The following is a 19,581-nucleotide window of genomic DNA, read 5'->3' on the forward strand; positions in this document are numbered from 1 at the left end:
CTGACTTGGAAGTATGCCATCATTCCTTCAGTGTCACTGGGTCAAAATCCTGGAACTCCATTCCAAATAGACAGCACATGGACTGCAGCAGTTAACGACCGCAGTTTACCACCACCTTTTCAGTGGGTAAGTTGACATCTACCACCACCCCAACACTGAATCTGTAAATGGAAAGTTGTGGCTCTTATCTATAAACATTGTAGATCACAAAACCATACTTGTTCCAAATTGTTAAAAATCTTTCCTAACTTTAAATAATGTGATCAGACTCTTTCTCAGTATATTTTAAAAAACCAAAAGGCAAGGAGTTGTTGATGTTTCCTCTTACACAATACTCTTATATTTTGGGATCATCTCTGTAACTACTCCCTGTACACAGTCATTGAATATCCTTTTCTTTTCCCCAATATGGAACATCTTTCTGTGTGCCCAATGACAGGATTGTATCACAATTGAATGCTGTGATATTAATAGAGGCTGTTTGTCTTCTCTCTATTCTCTACCAAACACGGCTCTGAGTAATGAAGTATTTCTGGCAGAACCTGAATCACTAGTTTTAAGGAGAATTGATGCAGACTTCTGCTTTATTTGATGCAAATATAGGTGTCTGTCTTGCAAAGGGGCTGTGTTTCCTCAGAAGGTTTGGGGCTTAACTTTCACCCTGTGACTGATGTGGAAAGGTGCCTGTTAGACCCAGCAGAAGAGAAAGTAATTAACCCACTTTGTCTAATTGTTGACTGTTTCCAGATATTGGTGGATTTGGAAGTCCGATACCAGCCGGTCGAGGGAGTTGTGGGATCATGGACCGAAAATGATTTTGTGGTTGATATAAGTGACAGGTCAGTGAATTACATAACGAAAATTATTGCAAGTAGAAGAATTAATTTCACAAACTCAGTCACCTGCTCCATTCCAGCAACATTAATTCTTCCATTCTGCTTTATTGTGGCTTGGGTATTTGACTGATAGCTGTCCTTACGGATGAACAAGATCTTTCAGCAGAAATCACAGTCTTGAACATACTCACTGCTCCAGTCTCTGGGGCAGAAAATTTGAAAGATGCTCTTGGGTGAAAAATCTTTCAAAAATTCATTCATGGGATGAGGGCATCACTAGCTAGGCCAGCATTTATTGCCCATCCCTAATTTTAATTCAATTAAGAATCAACCACGTTGCTGTGAGTCTGGAGTCACATGTGGGCCAGACCAGGTAAGAATGGCAGATTTCCCTCCCTGAAGGACATTAGTTAACCAGCTGTGAAATAACTCCACACAAGCCAGTATTCCATCACAAAGTCATTTTTCATTTACAAGTGGAAAGTCCTTGACATAAATCCAGCTCCCTCAGAGCTCATATTAGAACATAGAACATTACAGCGCAGTACAGGCCCTTTGGCCCTCGATGTTGTGCCGACCTGTCATACCAATCTGAAGCCCATCTAACCTACACTATTCCATGTACGTCCATATGCTTGTCCAATGACGACTTAAATGTACTTAAAGTTGGTGAATCTACTACCGTTGCAGGCAAAGCATTCCATACTCTTACTACTCTCTGAGTAAAGAAACTACCTCTGACATCTGTCCTATATCTATTGCCCCTCAATTTAAAGCTATGCTCCCTCGTGCTCGCCATCACCATTCTTGGAAAAAGGCTCTCCCTGTCCACCCTATCTAACCCTCTGATTATCTTATATGTCACTATTAAGTCACCTCTCAACCTTCTTCTCTCTAATGAAAACAGCCTCAAGTCCCTCAACCTTTCATCGTAAGACCTTCCCTCCATACCAGGCAACATCCTAGTAAATCTCCTGTACACCCTTTCCAAAGCTTCCACATCCTTCTAATAATGCGGTGACCAGAACTGTACACAATACTCCAAGTGCGGCCGCACTAGAGTTTTGTACAGCTGTAGCATAACCTCATGGTTCCGGAACTCAATCTTTCTATTAATAAAGCTAAAACACTGTATGCCTTCTTAACAACCCTGTCAACCTGGGTGGCAACTTTCAAGGATCTGTGTACCTGGACACCAAGATCTCTCTGCTTATCTACACTACCAAGAATCTTACCATTACTCTGACCAAAGTGAATCACCTCACACTTGTCCGCATTAAACTCCATATGCCATCTCTCAGCCCAGCTCTGCAGCTTACCTATGTCTATCTATAACCTACAACATCCTTCGTCACTATCCACAACTCCACCGACCTTAGTGTCGTCAGCAAATTTACTAACCCAGTCTTCTACACCCTCATCCAGGTCATTTATAAAAATGACGAACAGCAGTGGACCCAACACCCACCCTTGCAGTACACCACTGGTAACTGGACTCCAGGATGAACATTTCCCATCAACCACCACCCTCTGTCTTCTTTCAGCAAGCCAATTACTGATCCAAACTGCTATATCTCCCACAATCCCATTCCTCTGCATTTTGTACAATAGCCTACTGTGGGGAACCTTACCGAGCGCCTTGCTGAAATCCATATACACCACATCAACTGGCTTACTCTCATCTACCTGTTTGATCACCTTCTTAAAGAACTCAAGAAAGGTTTGTGAGGCAAGACCTACCCTTCTCAAAACCGTGCTGGCTATCCCTAATCAAATTATTCTTTTCTAGATGATTATAATTCCTATCTCTTATAACCTTTTCCAACACTTCACTGACAACTGACGTAAGGCTCACTGGTCTATAATTACCAGGATTGTCTCTACTCCCCTTCTTGAACAGGGGAACCACATTTGCTATCCTCCAGTCTTCTGGCACTATTCCTGTAGACAATGATGATTTAAAGATCAATGCCAAAGGCTCGGCAATCTCCTCCCTGGCTTCCCAGAGGATCCTAGGATAGATCCCATCCGGCCCAGGGGACTTATCTATTTTCACACTCTGCAGGATTTTTAATACCTCCTCCTCGTGAACCTCAATCCCACCCAGTCTAGTAGCCTGTATCTCAGTAATCTCCTCAACAACATTGTTGTTTTCTAGAGTGAATACTGTTGAAAAATATTCATTTAGTGCTTCCCCTGACTCCACACACAACTTCCCACTACTATCCTTGATTGGCCCTAATCTTACTCTTGTCATTCTTTTAGTCCTTAAATACCTATAGAAAGCCTTAGGGTTTACCCTGATCCTATCCGCCAACAACTTCTCATGTCTCCTGCTGGCTCTTCTGAGCTCTCTCTTTAGGTCTTTCCTGACTGCCTTGTAACCCTCAAGCATCCTAACTGAGCCTTCACATCTCATCCTAACATAAGCCTTCTTCTTCCTCTTGACCAGAGATTGCACTTCCTTCATAAACCACGGCTCCCGCGTTCCACAGCTTCCTCCCTGCCTGATAGGTACTTACTTATCTAGGACACACAGTAGCTTTTCCTTGAATAAGCTCCACATTTCTAATGTGCCTATCCCCTGCAGTTTCCTTCTCCATCCTATGCTTCCTAAATCTTGCCTAATCGCATCATAATTGCCTTTCCCCCAACTGTAACTCTTGCCCATTGGTATACACCTCTCCCTTTCTATCACTAAAGTAAACAAAACAGAATTGTGATCACTATCACTAAAGTGCTAACCTACTTCCAAGTTTAACACCTGGCCGGGCTCTTTACCCAGTACCAAATCTAATCTGGCTTCACCTCTTGTTGGCCTGTCTACATACTGTGTCAGGAAGCCCTCCTGCGCACACTGGACAAAAACGGACCCATCTATAGTACTTGTACTATAGTGTTCCCAGTCAATATTTGGAAAGTTGATGTCTCCCATGACAACTACCCTGTCTCTCTCGCTCCTATCGAGAATCATCTTTGCTATCCTTACCTCTACACCTCTGGAACTATTCGGAGGCCTATAGAAAACTCCCAACAGGGTGACCTTTCCTTTCCTGTTTCTAACTTCAGCCCATACTACCTCAGTTGAAAAGTCCCCAAACATCCTTTCTGCAACTGTAATACTGTCCTTGATCAACAATGACACACCTCCCCCTCTTTTACCATCTTCTCTGTTCTTACTGAAACATCTAAATCCTGGAACCTGCAACAACCATTCCTGTCCCTGCTCTAACCATGTCTCCGAAATGGTCACAACATCGAAGTCCCAGGTACCAACCCATGCTATAAGTTCACCCACCTTATTCCTGATGCTCCTGGCGTTGAAGTAGAAACACTTCAAATCAACTTCTTGCTTGCCGGTGTTATCTTGCGTCCCTGAAACTTGAATTTGGACCTCCCTACTCTCAACCTTTTCTATACTTGAACTACAATTTTGGTTCCCATCCCTCTGCTGGATAAGTTTAAACCCACCCCCATAGCCTTAGCGAATTTCCCCCCCAGGATATTGGTACCCCTCTGGTTCAGATGAAGACCATCCTACTTGTAGAGGTCCCACCTACCCCAGAAAGAGCCCTAATTATCCAAAAATCCAAAACCCTCCCTCCTGCACCATCCCTGTAGCCACGTGTTCAACTCCTCTCTCTCCCTATTCCTTGCATCACTAGCACGTGGCACAGGCAACAAACCAGAGACAACAACTCTGTTCGTCCTAGCTCTAAGCTTCCATCCTAGGTCCCTGAATTTCTGCCTTAAATCCCCATCTCTCTTCCTACCTATGTCGTTGGTGCCTATGTGGACCACGACTTGTGGCTGCTCCCCCTCCCCCTAAAGGATCCCAAAAACATGATCAGAGACATCATGAACCCTGGCACCTGGGAGGCAACACACCAACCGTGAGTCTCTCTCATCCCCACAGAACCTCCTATCTGTCCCCCTAACTATGGAGTCGCCAATGACTACTGCTCTGCTCCTCTTCCCCCTTCCTTTCTGAGCAGAAGGGCCAGACTCTGTGCCAGAGCCCTGTACCCCACTGCCTTCCCTTGGTAAGTTGTCTCCCACAACAGTATCCAAAACGGTATACATATTGTTGAGGGGAATGGTCACAGGGGATCCCTGCATTGCCAGCCGGTTCCCTTTCCGTCCCCTGACTGTAACCCATTTACCTTTTTCTTGTACCTTAGGAGTGACTACCTCCCTGTAACTCCTCTCAATAACCCCCTCTGCCTCCCGAATGATCCGAAGTTCATCCAGCTTCAGCTCCAGTTCCCTAACGTGGTTTTCGAGGAGCTGGAGTTGGGTGCACTTCCCGCAAATGTAGTCAGCAGGGACACTAGTGGTGACCCTTACCTCCCACATTCTGCAGGAGGAACATTCAACATTCATCATTGAATAGGATGTCTGATATTCCTGTTCTTATCTGTCAGCCAGGACTCCCTGATTGGACCAGATTAACAGCCCAGTCAGGAAATTCATATTCTGTGAGGTCCACCTGGCTGACCTTGCCACAATTTCTCCAATCTGGGCCTTCACAACAATCATCAGTAGTTACGTCGTTGTCTTCGGTTAGCTTTAATTCTAGATTTTATTAAGCTCTGTTTCACCACCTGCCATGGAGGGATTTAAATCCATAAATCCAGAGCATTAGGCTGGGCACTCTGGGTTACTAACCCAGTGACACTACCAGTGTGCCACCATCTCTGCCAGCATCAAGTCAGTTACAGAGACCAAGTGCAAAACCCCCACATTTCTGAATGACTAAAACAAGTTGTCTCAGCTTCAACTAGGAGAGAGTGAGGACTGCAGATGCTGGAGATCAGAAGCTCATTCCTGATGACGAGCTTATGCTCGAAATGTTGACTCTCCTGCTCCTGGTATACTGCCTGACCGACTGTCCTTTTCCAGCACCACACTTTTTGACTCTGTCTCAGCTTCAAACTCAGAAGACTTTCACTTACCCGTTACCACACCAGGGTATGCTGCATAGGAAGTGGCCAACTGACCCATCATGGTTTACCATGAATCTCACCTACCCAGCCCAGTACTAGGGTACTGAGGCACCCAACTCTTGTCTGAGTGTGATTGCCTCTGGTCTTCAAGCATTATTCAGAAGTGTTGATTTACTTTATGCTGGGGGATTATTCGATGCTGAGTGACTATTCAATCATTATTTCTTCATAAATGCATTTCTTTGACTGAAGGATTATTTTCCTTTCTTTCTGTGCAGGGAAGCGCTTATTATCCAGAATGAGGGCTATCGATCTCATGAGTAAGTTGACCTTCTTTCAAGATAAATGGTTGTTTAACGAACAGAAAAGCAGCATTTCCCACACAATCCTTTAAGCTAGTAAAAAATAGGACCAGGAGTAGATTATTTGCCCCATCAAACCAACTCCACTGTTCAATAATATCATGACTGATTTGATTATGGTCTTGGTGAGACTTTTGGTGTGTCCCCCCCCACCCCCGCCTCCAATAACCTGAGTTCCTCATCAATCATAAATTTGTCTCACTCAGCCCTGATTACATTCCTTGACACATGGTCATCACTTTCTGTGAAAGGGAATTCCAAGAACTAATGATCCTCCCCTGGAGGTCCCCAGCATCATATCTATTAGTCCTTGGCGATTCAATTGTGTGCTATCAAGAAATAGCAGGAGGCACTGGATATTGCAAAGGGGATGGGCCTTAATGACATTCCTGCAATTGTACTGAGAATTTCTGCTCCAGAACTGCTGCTTCCTAAGCCAAGCTCCTCCAGTATATTGACAACACTGTTATGTGCCCAACAATGTGGAAAATTGCCCAGGTAAGTCCTGTACACAAAAGGCAGGGCAAATCCAATCTGGTCAATCATTGCCCACTTAGTCTATATTTGATAATCAATAAAGTGCTGGAAAGTATCATCGACAATGGAAGCAGTGTGTACCATCTACAAGATGCACTACAGAAATTCACCATCGTCTTTGACCACTTAGCTGCCAACGACCACTACTATGTAGAAGGATAAGCACACCAGATACATGAGATTACCACCCCCTGCAAAGCCCTCTCCAAGCCACTCACCATCCTGACTTGGAGTTATATTGCCAGTGTCACTGGGTCAAAATCCTGGAAGCTCCTCCCTAACAGCATTTTGGGTCTACCAAACCACATAGGCTGCAGTGATTCAAACAGCTTGCTCACCACCACCTTCTTCATGGCAATTAGGGATGGGCAATAATTGCTGGACCAGCCTGATATTCATATACTGTGAACAAATTCAACAAAAAAAAAATTCATTTTCATCTCCATCGTAAGGGTGAGAGCCCTTTTTTTTAAACTGTACCCTGATCCAATAATGAAGAATGTCTCAATTTCTAAACTATCACACCATTTCAGTTCAAAGAACAAAGAACATGACAGTGCAGGAACAGGCCCTTTGGCCCTCCAAGCCTGCGCCAATACATTTCATCTATCTAAATCTGCCGTCTATTTTATAAGGATCTATATCCCTTTGCTCCCTGGGTGAAAGTGAGGACTGCAGATTAGAGTCAAGGTGAGAGTGGTGCTGGAAATGCACAGCAGGTCAGGCAGCATCTGAGGGTCAGGAAAATTGATGTTTCAGGCAGAATCCCTTTATCAGGAATGAGGCTGGAAGCCTCGGGATGGACAGATAAGTGGGAGGAGGTGGGGCTGGGGAGAAGGTAGCTGGGAGTGCAATAGGTGGATGGAGGAAGGGGTAAAGGTAATGGATCGGAGAGGAGGGTAGAGCAGATAGGTGGGAAGCAAGATTGACAGGTGGGACAGGTCATGAGAGCGGTCCGGAGCTAGAAGTTTGGAACAGGAGTAAAGTAGGGAGAGGGGAAATGAGGAAACTGGTGAAGTCCACATTAATGCCCTGGGGTTGAAGATGAGGCAGAAGATGAGGCATCTTTCTCCAGGCGTTGGGTGGTGAGAGAGTGGCAGTGGAGGAGGCCAGGACATGCATGCCCTCAGCAGAGTGAGTGAAATGTTCGGCCATGGGGCATGTTTCCTGAAGCGCTCTGCAAGAAGGTGTCCAGTCTCCCCAGTGGACATCCAGTCCCTTTACATCTCCATCCGCCATGACCAGGACCTCCAAGCCCTCCGTTTCTTTCTCTCCCGACATCCTGGGAACCTGGACTGTAGCTTTAGGGTACAGGACCTTGAGTGTAGGGAGGTTAGGAACATGGCATCGATCTCGAAGGAGGGTGCCTGTAAACAGAAAGGTGGCTTGAAGTGTGTATACTTCAATGCCAGAAGTATAAGAAATAAGGTAGGTGAACTTGCAGCGTGGGTTGGTACCTGGGACTTCGATGTTGTGGCCATTACAGAGACGTGGGTAGAACAGGGACAGGAATGGCTGGTGCAGGTTCCAGGGTTTAACTGTTTTAGTAAGGTCAGAGGTGGGGGTAAAAGAAGGGGAGATGTGGCATTACTTGTCAAGGATAGTATTACAGCGGTGGAAAGGACGATGGAGAAAGACTTGCCATCTGAGGTAGTTTGGGCTGAGGTTAGAAATAGGAAAGGTGAGGTCACCCTGTTAGGTGTTTTCTACAGGCCTCCTAATAGTCCGAGAGAAGTAGAGGAAAGTATTGCGAGGATGATTCAGGAGAAGAGTGAAAGTAGCAGGGTGGTTGTTATGGGGGACTTTAACTTCCCAGATATAGACTGGGAAAGCTATAGCTCGAGTTCGTTAGATGGGTCGGTGTTTGTACAATATGTGCAGGAGAGTTTCCTGACACAATATGTAGACAGGCCAACAAGAGGTGAGGCTATACTGGATTTGGTTCTAGGTAATGAACCAGGCCAGGTGTTAGACTTGGAGGTAGGTGAGCACTTCGGGGACAGTGACCACAACTCGGTGACTTTTACTCTAGTGATGGAGAGGGATAAGTGTGCACTGCAGGGCAGGAGTTATAGCTGGGGTCAGGGAAACTATGATGCGGTGAGGCATGACTTAGAATGCGTGGATTGGAAAAATAGGCTTCAAGGGAAGGACACAAATGATATGTGGAGCTTGTTCAAAGAGCAGCTATTGGGTGTCCTTGATAAGTATGTACCAGTCAGGCAGGGAGGAAAGGGTCTTGTGAGGGAGCCGTGGTTTAATAAGGAATTGGAATCCCTTGTGAAAGGGAAGAGGGCGGCCTATGTAAAGATGAGGCGTGAAGGTTCAGTTGGGGCGATTGAGAGTTATAAGGTAGCCAGGAAGGATCTAAAGAGAGAGCTTCGTGGGCGGCACGGTGGCACAGTGGTTAGCACTGCTGCCTCACAGCACCTGTAGACCCGGGTTCAATTCCCGACTCAGGCGACTGACTGTGTGGAGTTTGCACGTTCTCCCCGTGTCTGCGTGGGTTTCCTCCGGTGCTCCGGTTTCCTCCCACAGTCACAAAGATGTGCGTGTAAGGTGAATTGGCCAAGTTAAATTGCCCGTAGTGTTAGGTAAGGGGTAAATGTAGGGGTATGGGTGGGTTGCGCTTTGGCGGGTCGGTGTAGACTTGTTGGGCCGAAGGGCCTGTTTCCACACTGTAAGTCTAATCTAATCTAATCAAAAAGCTAAGAGCAGCGAGAAGGGGACATGAAAAGTCCTTAGTTGGTAGGATTAGGGAAAACCCAAAGGCTTTCTATAGGTATGTCAGGAATAAAAGGATGACTAGGGTAGGTATCGTCCAGTCAAGGATAGTAGAGGGAAGTTGTGCGTGGAGGCGGAGGAGATTGGAGAGACACTAAATCAATACTTTTCGTCAGTATTCACTCAGGAACAGGACACTGTTGCTGATGTGAATATTGAGTCACAAGTGATTAGAATGGATGGCTTTGAGGTATGTAGGGAAGAGGTCTGGGAATACTGGAGAGGGTGAAAATAGATAAGTCCCCTGGGCCTGATGGCATTTATCCAAGGATCCTCTGGGAAGCTAGGGAGGAGATAGCGGAGCCATTGGCCTTGATTTTTATGTCGTCGTTGTCTACGGGAATAGTGCCAGAAGACTGGAGGATAGCGAATGTGGTCCCCTTGTTCAAGAAGGGGATTAGGGATAGCCCTAGTAACTATAGGCCAGTGAGTCTCACTTCTGTTGTGGGCAAAGTCTTAGAGACAATTGTAAGGGATAGGATTTATGAACATCTGAATAGGAATAATGTGATCAAGGATAGTCAGCATGGTTTTGTGAAGGGCAGGTCGTGCCTCACAAACCTTATTGAGTTCTTTGAGAAGGTGACCAAGGAAGTGGACGAGGGTAAAGCAGTAGATGTAGTGTATATGGATTTTAGCAAGGTATTCGATAAGGTACCCCATGGTAGGCTACTGCAAAAATTACGGAGGTATGGCATTGAGGGTGCATTAGAGGTTTGGATTAGGAATTGGCTGGCTGGAAGGAGACAGAGGTTAGTAGTTGATGGTCAAGGTTCATCTTGGAGTGCAGTTACTAGCAGTGTTCCACAAGGATCTGTTTTGGGACCATTGCTGTTTGTCATTTTTATAAATGACCTGGAGGAGGGGCTTGAAGGCTGGGTGAGCAAGTTTGCGGATGATACAAAAGTCAGTGGAGTTGTGGACAGCGAAGAAGGATGTGGCAGGTTACAGCGGGATATATATAAGTTGCAGAGCTGGGCAGAAAGGTGGCAAATGGAGTTCAATGTAGCTAAGTGTGAAGTCATTCACTTTGGTAGGAGTAACAAGAAGATGGATTACTGGGCTAATGGTAGGCTACTTGGTAGTGTGGATGAGCAGAGGGATCTTGATGTCCATGTACACAGATCTTTGAAAGTTGCCACCCAGGTAAATAGTGCTGTGAAGAAGGCATATGGTGTTCTGGGCTTTATTGGTAGAGGAATTGAGTTCCGGAGTCCTGAGGTCATATTGCAGTTGTATAAGACTCTGGTGCGGCCTCATCTGGAGTATTGTGTGCAGTTTTGGTCGCCATACTATAGGAAGGATGTGGAGGCATTGGAACGGGTGCAGAGGAGGTTTACTAGGATGTTGCCTGGCATGGTAGGAAGATCGTATGAGGAAAGGCTGAGGCACTTGGGGCTGTTCTCATTGGAGAAAAGAAGGTTTAGGGGAGATTTGATAGAGGTGTACAAGATGATTGGGGGTTTAGATAGGGTTGACAGTGAGAACCTTTTTCCGCTAATGGAGTCAGCTGTTAGTAGGGGACACAGCTTTAAATTAAGGGGAGTTTGGTATAGGACAGATGTTAGGGGTAGATTCTTTACTCAGCGGGTTGTGAGTTCATGGAATGCACTGCCAGTAGCAGTGGTGGACTCTCCCTCTTTATGGTCATTTAAGTGGGCATTGGATAAGCATATGGAGGTTATTGGGCTAGGGTAGGTTAGGTAGGCTTCGGTCGGCGCAACATCAAGGGCCGAAGGGCCTGTACTGCGCTGTATTTTTCTATGTTCTATGTTCTATCCCTACCAGTACCGTTCTACTGACACTCTCATTCATTTGGCTGAGCTGATCCTCACCCTCAAAAACTACTCTTCCGAATCCTCCCACTTCCTCCAGTCAAAAGGGGTAGCCATGGGCATACGCATGGATTCCAGCTATGCCTGTCTCTTTGTCACCTTCGTAGAACAGTCCTTTTCCTCCGCTACATTGGCGATTGCATTGGTACTATTTCATGTTCCCATGAGGAGGTTGAGCAGTTCACCAATTTCACCAACACATTCCACCCCAACCTTAAATTCACATGCACCATCTGACACCTCTCGTCCCTTCCTAAACCTTTCCATCTCCATCAATGAAGACCAACTCAATACTGACATTTTTTTACAGACCCACCAACTCCTACAGCTACCTGGATTACACGTCCTCCTACCCTACCTCTTGCAAAAATGCTATCCTGTATTCCCAATTCCTCTGCCTTCGCTGTTTCTACTCCCAGGAGGATCAGTTCCGCTACAGAGCACACCAGATGGCCTCCTTCTTTAAAGACCTTAAATTCTCCTCCCACCTGGTTGATGATGCCGTCCATCGCATCTCATCTACGTCCTGCACCTCCACCCTCAAACCCCACCCCCTCAAACTGCAACAAGGACAGAACACTTCTGGTCCTGGCCTTCCACCCTACCAACCTCCACATAAACTGCATCATCCGCTGACATTTCCACCACCTACAAACAGACCCCACCACCAGGGATGTATTTCCCTCCCCACCCCATCCGCTTTCCGCAAAAACTGTTCCCTCCATGACTACCTGGTCAGGTCTACGCCCCCCAACATTCCACCCTCCCCTCCTGGCACCTTCCCCTGCCACTGCAGGAGTCGCAAAACCTGCGCCCACTCCACCCCCTCACCTCGATCCAGGGTCCCAAAGGAGCCTTCCACATCCATCAAAGTTTCACCTGCACTTCCACAAATGTCACTTATTGCATCCGTTGCTCCCGATGCCTTTACATTGGACAGACTAGATACCTTCTTGCAGAGCACTTCAGGGAACATCTCCATGACACCTGCACCAATCTATCCCACTGCCCCGTGGCCGAACATTTCAACTCCCCCTCTGACTCTGCTGAGTATGTGCAGGTCTTGGGCCTCCTCCACCGCCACTCCCTCACCACCCGACGCCAGGCGGAAGAACGCCTCATCTTCCGTCTCGGAACCCTTCAACCCCAGGCATCAATGTGGACTTCACCAGTTTCCTCATTTCCCCTCTCCCTACCTTACCCCAGTTCCAAACTTCCAGCTCAGCACCACCCTCATGACCTGTCCCACCTGTCAATCTTCCTTCTCACCTATCCGCTCCATCCTCCTCTCTGACCTATCACCTTTACCCCTTCCTCAATCCACCTATTGCACTCCCAGCTATCTTCTCCCCAGCCTCACCCCCTCCCATTTATCTCTCCACCTTACAAGGTTTCCAGCCTCATTCCTGATGAAGGGCTCCTGCCTGAAACGTTGATTTTCCTGATCTCTTTGCTCCCTGCCCATTCATGTATCTGTCTCGATAATCTTCAATGATGCTATCATTCCCACCCCTACTACCTTCACTGGCAACGCTTTCCAGGCATCCATCACCCTCTGCATAAAGAACTTTCCACGTTTATCTCCCCTAAACATTCCCCTCTCACTTTGAAATTGTGACCCCTAGTAATTGAGTTCTCCACTCTGAGGAAAGGTTTCTTGTTATCCAACCTGTCTACACTTCTCATGATTTTGTAGGCCTCAATCAGGTCCCCCCCAATGCCTTTTTTCCAATGAAAATAATCCTAATCTATTCAACCTCTTCTCGTAGCTAGCACCCTCCATACCAGGCAACACCCTGGTGAACCTCCTCTGCACCCTCTCCAAAGCATCCACATCCTTTTGGTAATGTGGTGACCAGAACTGTACGCAGTATTCCAAATGTGGCCGAACCAAAGTCTTATACAATTGTAACATGACCTGCCAACTCTTGTACTCAATACCCTGTCCGATGAAGGAAAGCAGTTCCTACGGGCAAGACACTTATAATGCACACCATCTGGAGAGAAGTTAGTGAGCGGCACGGTGGCACAGTGGTTAGCACTGCTGCCTCACAGCGCCAGAGACCTTGGTTCAAATCCCACCTCAGGTGACTGTCTGTGTGGAGTTTGTACATTCTCCCTGTGTATGCGTGGGTTTCCTCTGGGTGCTCCGGTTTCCTCCCACAGTCCAAAAAAAAATGTGCAGGTTAGGTAAATTGGCCATGCTAAATTACCTGTAGTGTTAGGTGAAGGGGTAAATGTAGGGGAATGGGTCTGGGTGGGTTGCACTTTGGCAGGTTGGTGTGGACTTGTTGGGCCAAAGGACCTGTTTCCATTACATGTAAGTAGTCTGCTAATCTAGTAAATGCATTACAGATTTTTGGTGCCTCACAGCTATTTAGTGCCCAATGACATTAAATAACTGGAAATGTGACTTTCACCCCTCACTCAGGAGAAGCATCTCCTTAGCAGCACCAGAGGCCGCAAAGTACAGGACTGGGACAGTGCCAGGAGCAGATAAGTGTGAGTGTCTTTGTGCAGAGGGGTAATGAGGCCTTCAGTGAGTTGGCAGATTCAGGCTTGTGGGTGTTGCTGGAGAGACCAGGGGAGGAAGAAGCGCCTGCAGGAGCTGGATGGATGGAACTGTCTGTCCAGTTTTAAAAGGAAGCCATTGGTAAAGGTGATTCCTCCTCTCCCATCCTTCCTGTCCACAGCCTCAGCTGTGTCACTTTCCAGACCTATCCCTAACCCTGAACTCAATCTGCCTGTCTGAAAATCATAGCTGTCAGGAAACCATTCTCACATGGATTGTCTACTTATGGGCCTTGGTTGGGGCAAAGACAGGCTGAGTATCCAGGCTTCAATCTTGCAGTGTACAATTGTGGAGAGGTCAGAGTTACCGTGAATTGGGTGGGAAAGACATTGGAGGAACATTATGGGGCAACCTGTCTACAAACCTGCTAGGGAAGGAATGTAGAATTCTGCTTGATATATTCCAGTAAGAGTCTCACTCTCTTTTAAATTCCAGTGAGGATACACCCTTCCTGCACACCCTTTTCTCATAAAACAAGTCCTTCAAACCAGGCATCAGCCAAGCAAATCTTTTCCAAATCCCCTCCAGTGCAGTTCTCTCCTTTCTAATGTAGGGAGATTAAAACTGTCATAGTGGACTGGGAGTGATCTCGCCAATGCCCTGTCAAAATTTGACTCCTTTCATACTTCAGAGCTGAAAATGTGTTGCTGGAAAAGCGCAGCTGGTCAGGCAGCATCCAAAGAGCAGGAGAATTGACAGGAAGAGCTCATGCTTTTCCAGCAACACATTTTCAGCTCTCATCTCCAGCATCTGCAGTCCTCACTTTCTCCTTTCATACTTCATCTCCATTGAAATACAGGACACCCTCCTAATCTCTTGCAGGTACTCAGAACTGGATAAAGAGGATCAGTTGGATAAAAAAACAAGAGCTCTTGGACGGAAGTTAGTGAACACCGATAGCACCGAAGATGATGATGATGATGTCGATATTTCAGAAGTTGATATCAGTTCTGTGTCTTTCACTCCACAGAAAAGGTGAATGATGGGACAAAATACTTGCTTTGATGTTACTAGTATAATGCAGCGACTACTCGTGTAGTCAAACATGCAAACCTTTTTTTGTACAAAAGGTCTCACTCTAAGTCATGAGATGAAAGAATCAGTCAATTTATTTTGATATGTTTGGTTAGGGGAGGAACATTGATTGGGGCCACATAAGATCTAATGCTCTGTGAGCAGTCCAGTGAGGTTCATAAATGCCTCTAGAACTAAGAATTAATGGATATGATTGCCAACAATGCAGTATTGCTATAGAGAATGAGATCCAATGGCTTGTGGGAGTAATGGACAATATTACTGGGATCTTTATTTACAAGGCATGGAGTGAAAATGTGCATTACTGCTTTTTAAGAGGCATATATTGTACTAGCCATGAAATTTATTTTTTTGTGTCTCCAATGACAGATGGTCGATTTAGAATTGGTGATATATTTGTTTTTGTGCTAAATAATCCAGATGTAAGACAATTAGGAACTATTTCTTTGTTCAGTCTGTTGGTAACTGTTAGAAGGATTTCATCCATTTAGTTTTTTACTTGCTTCTTGTTACTCCACATTGGTCTTGCTCAACTACTGAAATACTAAATTCAGAATTATTTTGTTCACAGTCGCTGTAGATTTTTCACCCGCATGGAACTAGACGTGCCCAGAATACAGAATTTCCAGGTAATGATTGACATATGGGGTTAAATCTGAATTTAGAGTTAGCTGACAGGATATGTAGTCACACTTATGCAAGAGAGCAGGTAGACAATCTGTACGGTTCCTGCGGCTAGGATTTTATCAACTGTGAGCAGTTCCCAAAGTTGTAACAAAGCTGACTTCCCAGTATATGCTTTATCTTTTGTCCATTTCTGGCCTGATTTCGATTAAAGTATAATTTGCTAGTGGCTTATATCTATAATAACATGGCAGAGGAAGCTTTTCATCAGTGAGCCTTGTTGTCAGTTAATAATGCAGCAGACATAGGCAGGCTAAGAGCTTCCTGCTCAACAGAGAGGTTCTTCATCATAGTCATAACTTTCTGCCCAATTCTATTTGATTCATATAAAACCTATTGAGAACTTGTTGTGGCCCAGGTGTTTCCAAATTTGCATTTTACTTGCAAATAGTTTTTGCAAATAAAGTATTGGTTTTACTTTATTCTTGTGTGTACAACATTGTTATTTGTTAAGACTAGGTTAGTCAGGGGTTAAGTGGCACATTTCATGATTAGCATATGTTAATATTAGAGGGGAGTCAGGGACATTTCCTTAATTGTGGAAGAAATAAAGCATTTTTTTATTCACCCTTTATCCAATGTTTGTGTTAATGTCCAGTGTTCTCATCACTATATAGGACTGCAGTCTCAGCTGGCGCTCCTTTATATAACACTCACTACGTTTAAATATTTGTGAACTTGGGATCACAAGCTTCTCATGCACTGCTAACTTTATTATGAGGGTCAGACTTTATGCAAAACTGTTGCACACTAATGAGTCTTAATGGTATGCAAATGCATTACAAATTCAAATCCTGCAAAAGCTGGCATTTTTCCTGAATCATAAATACACTGCTGACTTTATCTCTGTATCTTAACCTGTCCTCAAGAAATCAAAATTTTACATCTGTCCTCATTTAGTCACCCTACACGAGACATTTCTGTTCTTGAGAATATCATAAAAATCTCTTCCACAGCCTGCACTTCACCCCATTAAGTCTGGTACTGTTTATGATACCAAAGCCTATATTTTTGCTCTTTAGTCAGATCTTGGGCTTGAGGGGGAAGGTGAAATTTAGAGTCAGGGCGTGCTAGCCAGGAACAGGGTCAAAGGCTGCCAGGTGTGGAGGTGAACCAAGTGGAAAGCTGACTTTTGTTCACTGGCATATTCCCAAACATATAAAAGAAATGAAACAAAAAGCCACCCAATTCCTCATGGCCTCATACCCATCTGTGCCACTGTAATAATGCTATGGCCCTTTATTTCCCCATACCAAGTTAATGCAAACTTATCCCATCACCCAACACACACCACCTTTTGTCCTTAAACTAACCATGGCACCGTGGACTGACCTCAAGATCTATGATGAGATGAGATAAAATAAAAGTGCGTATTGAAGATGTAACTAATTCCAAAAAAAGCTGTTATTGATAGAACTTAATTCCTTATCAGAAATAAGCATTATTTCTTATTGTCCTACTTTAAAGTATCTATAATTACCTTGACCTCTCACTCAATCACTCTGAGGAAAATAGCCCCAACCTAGTCTGCCTCATTTTATAGGTCAAACCCTCCAATCCCAGTAATGTTCTTATAAATCTTTTCTGAACCTTTCAAGTTTCACATCATCTTTCTTGTAGCAGGGAGGCCAGAATTGAAAGCAATATTCTAAAGGTGGCCTCACTAATGTCCTGTACAGCCACAACATGATATCTCAACTACTATACTCAATGCACTGACCAATAAAGGCAAGCGTGCCAAATGCCTTCTTCACTACCCTGTCTACCTGTGACTCCACTTTCAAGAAATTATGGACCTGCACCCACAGGTCCCTTTATTTGGCAACATTCCCCAGGAGCCTAACAGTGCCTGTATAAATCCTTCCCTGATTTGCCTTACTAAAATGAAACACCGCATATTTATCTAAATTGAATTCCACCTGCCACTCTTTGGCCCACTGGCCCATTTGATCAAGGTCCCATTGTACTTTGAGATAACCTTCTTTAATGTTCACTACACCACCATCTGCAAACTTACTAACTATACTTCCAATATTCACATCCAAATCATTTATATAAATGACAAAAAAAACAGTGCACCCACCACTGATCCGTGTGGCACACCACCAGTCACAGGTTGTGAGTCTAAAAAGCAACCCTCCATAACCACTCTCCTACCTTTGAGCTAATTTTGTATCCAATTAACTAGGTTCCCCTGGATTCCATGTGATCTAATCAGTTTACCATGTGGAGGCTTGTCTAACACTTTGCTGAGATCCACATGACAACATCTACTGCACTACCTTCATCAGTCGTCTTAAACAATTCTTCAAAAAAACCAATCAAGTTAATGAGACACAGTGTCCTAAGCACAAAACCATTTTGATTATTCCCAATTAGTCCTTTCTTTTCCAAATGCATGTAAATCCTGTCCCTCAGAATCTCCTCCAACAACTTACCTACCGCTGATGTTAGACTCACTGGTCTATTGTTCTCTAGCTTCTCTTTACCACCTTTGATAAATAATGGCACCACATTAGCCAACCTCCAATCTCCTGACACCTCACCTATGGCAATCGCTGATACAAATATTTCAACAAGGAGCCTATCAATTTCTTACCTAACTTCCTAAAAAGTTCTGGGGTATATCTGAACAGGTTGTAGGGATTTATCCAACTAATGCATTTTAAGATGCTCAGCACTTCCTTTTCTTTAATATTGACACTTTTCAAGATATCATTATTTATTTGCCCAAGTGCGCTAGTTTCCATGTCCTTCTCCACAGGAAGTACAGATGCAAAGCAATTGCTTAGTACCTCACCCATCTCCTGTGGTTCCACACATAGAAAGCCATGTTGATCTTCAAGGGGCCCTATTCCCTTTCTAGTTACTCTTTTGCCTTTAATGTATTTCTAGAAACTCTTTGGATTCTCGTTAACTTTATTTGCCAAAGCCATCTCATGTCTCCTTTTTGCCCTACTGATTTCCCATTTAAGTAAACTCCTACCACCCTTAAACTCTCAAGAGATTCACTTATTCCCAGCTGTCTATACCTGACATATGCCTCCTTCTTCTTCTGGACGTGTGCTTCAATTTCTCCAGCTGAAAATGTGTTGCTGGAAAAGTGCAGCAGGTCAGGCAGCATCCAAGGAGCAGGAGAGTCGATGTTTTGGGCATGAGCCCTTCTTCCTGATCTCCAGCATCTGCAGTCCTCACTTTCTCCTCAATTTCTCTAGTCATCCATTCCCTACAACAACCAGTCTTGCCCTTTGCACTAACAGGATCATACTGTCTCTGAACTCTTGTTATCTAATTTTTGAAAACCTCCCACTTTCCGTCCATCCCTTTACCTGCAAATGGTCTCTCCCAATTAAGTTTGAAAATTCCTGCCTAATACCATTAAAGTTGGTCTTACTTCAATTTAGCAATTTAACTTTTAGCTCATGTCTGACCTTCTCCATAATTATTTTAAAATTAGTAGAATTATGATCACTGGCCCCAAAATGAGCGCCCACTGCTGTCTCAGTCACTTGCCCTGCCTTATTTCCCAAGAGATGGTCAAGTTTTGCTCCTTCTCTGATAGGTAAATCCACAAATTGAATAATCATTGAATGAAGTATTGCTAACCATTTGATCCAATTATTGGCACTTATTCCTACCTCAAAAAATTCAAATATATTCAATGGTGAAATTGAAAGAATTTGATGTTCTAGGAGATCTAGGAATTTTGCGGAAAAGTTAACTTAAGGCTGAGGATTCACCATGATATTATTGAACATCAAGACTATGGGCCAAGTACAAGCTTGATGGGCTGAAGGGCCTCTTCTTGCTCTATGACATACAAACAAGAGTAGGCCATTCAGCCCATCAATCCTAACCTGCCATTCTCTGTCATGGCTGATCATCTCCTCAATCCCCCTTTCCTTCAATCTCTTGATATCCTTTAAAATCATCACTGTACAGAAAATTATCGATTCCTGCTTTCAAACTGCTGAATATTTGAGCTTTCAC

At 44.6% G+C, this 19,581-nt stretch overlaps 1 protein-coding gene across 2 annotated transcripts in view; it reads left to right on the plus strand.

The window, feature by feature from the left end:
- The window catches only part of fer1l4 (fer-1 like family member 4), a 355,704-nt gene that overhangs the window by 15,039 nt on the left and 321,084 nt on the right, over positions 1–19,581 (plus strand). For both annotated transcript variants that reach the window (XM_060836605.1, XM_060836606.1), the window contains exons 2-5: positions 748–839; positions 6,061–6,102; positions 14,695–14,847; positions 15,479–15,536. In XM_060836605.1, the coding sequence (XP_060692588.1) occupies positions 15,501–15,536 (36 nt within the window). In that variant the 5' untranslated portion in view covers positions 748–839; positions 6,061–6,102; positions 14,695–14,847; positions 15,479–15,500. The remainder of the gene's footprint in view (positions 1–747; positions 840–6,060; positions 6,103–14,694; positions 14,848–15,478; positions 15,537–19,581) is intronic.

The sequence above is a fragment of the Hemiscyllium ocellatum genome, chromosome 15 (genome assembly GCF_020745735.1).
Source record: "Hemiscyllium ocellatum isolate sHemOce1 chromosome 15, sHemOce1.pat.X.cur, whole genome shotgun sequence".
Classification (NCBI taxonomy): Eukaryota; Metazoa; Chordata; class Chondrichthyes; order Orectolobiformes; family Hemiscylliidae; genus Hemiscyllium; species Hemiscyllium ocellatum.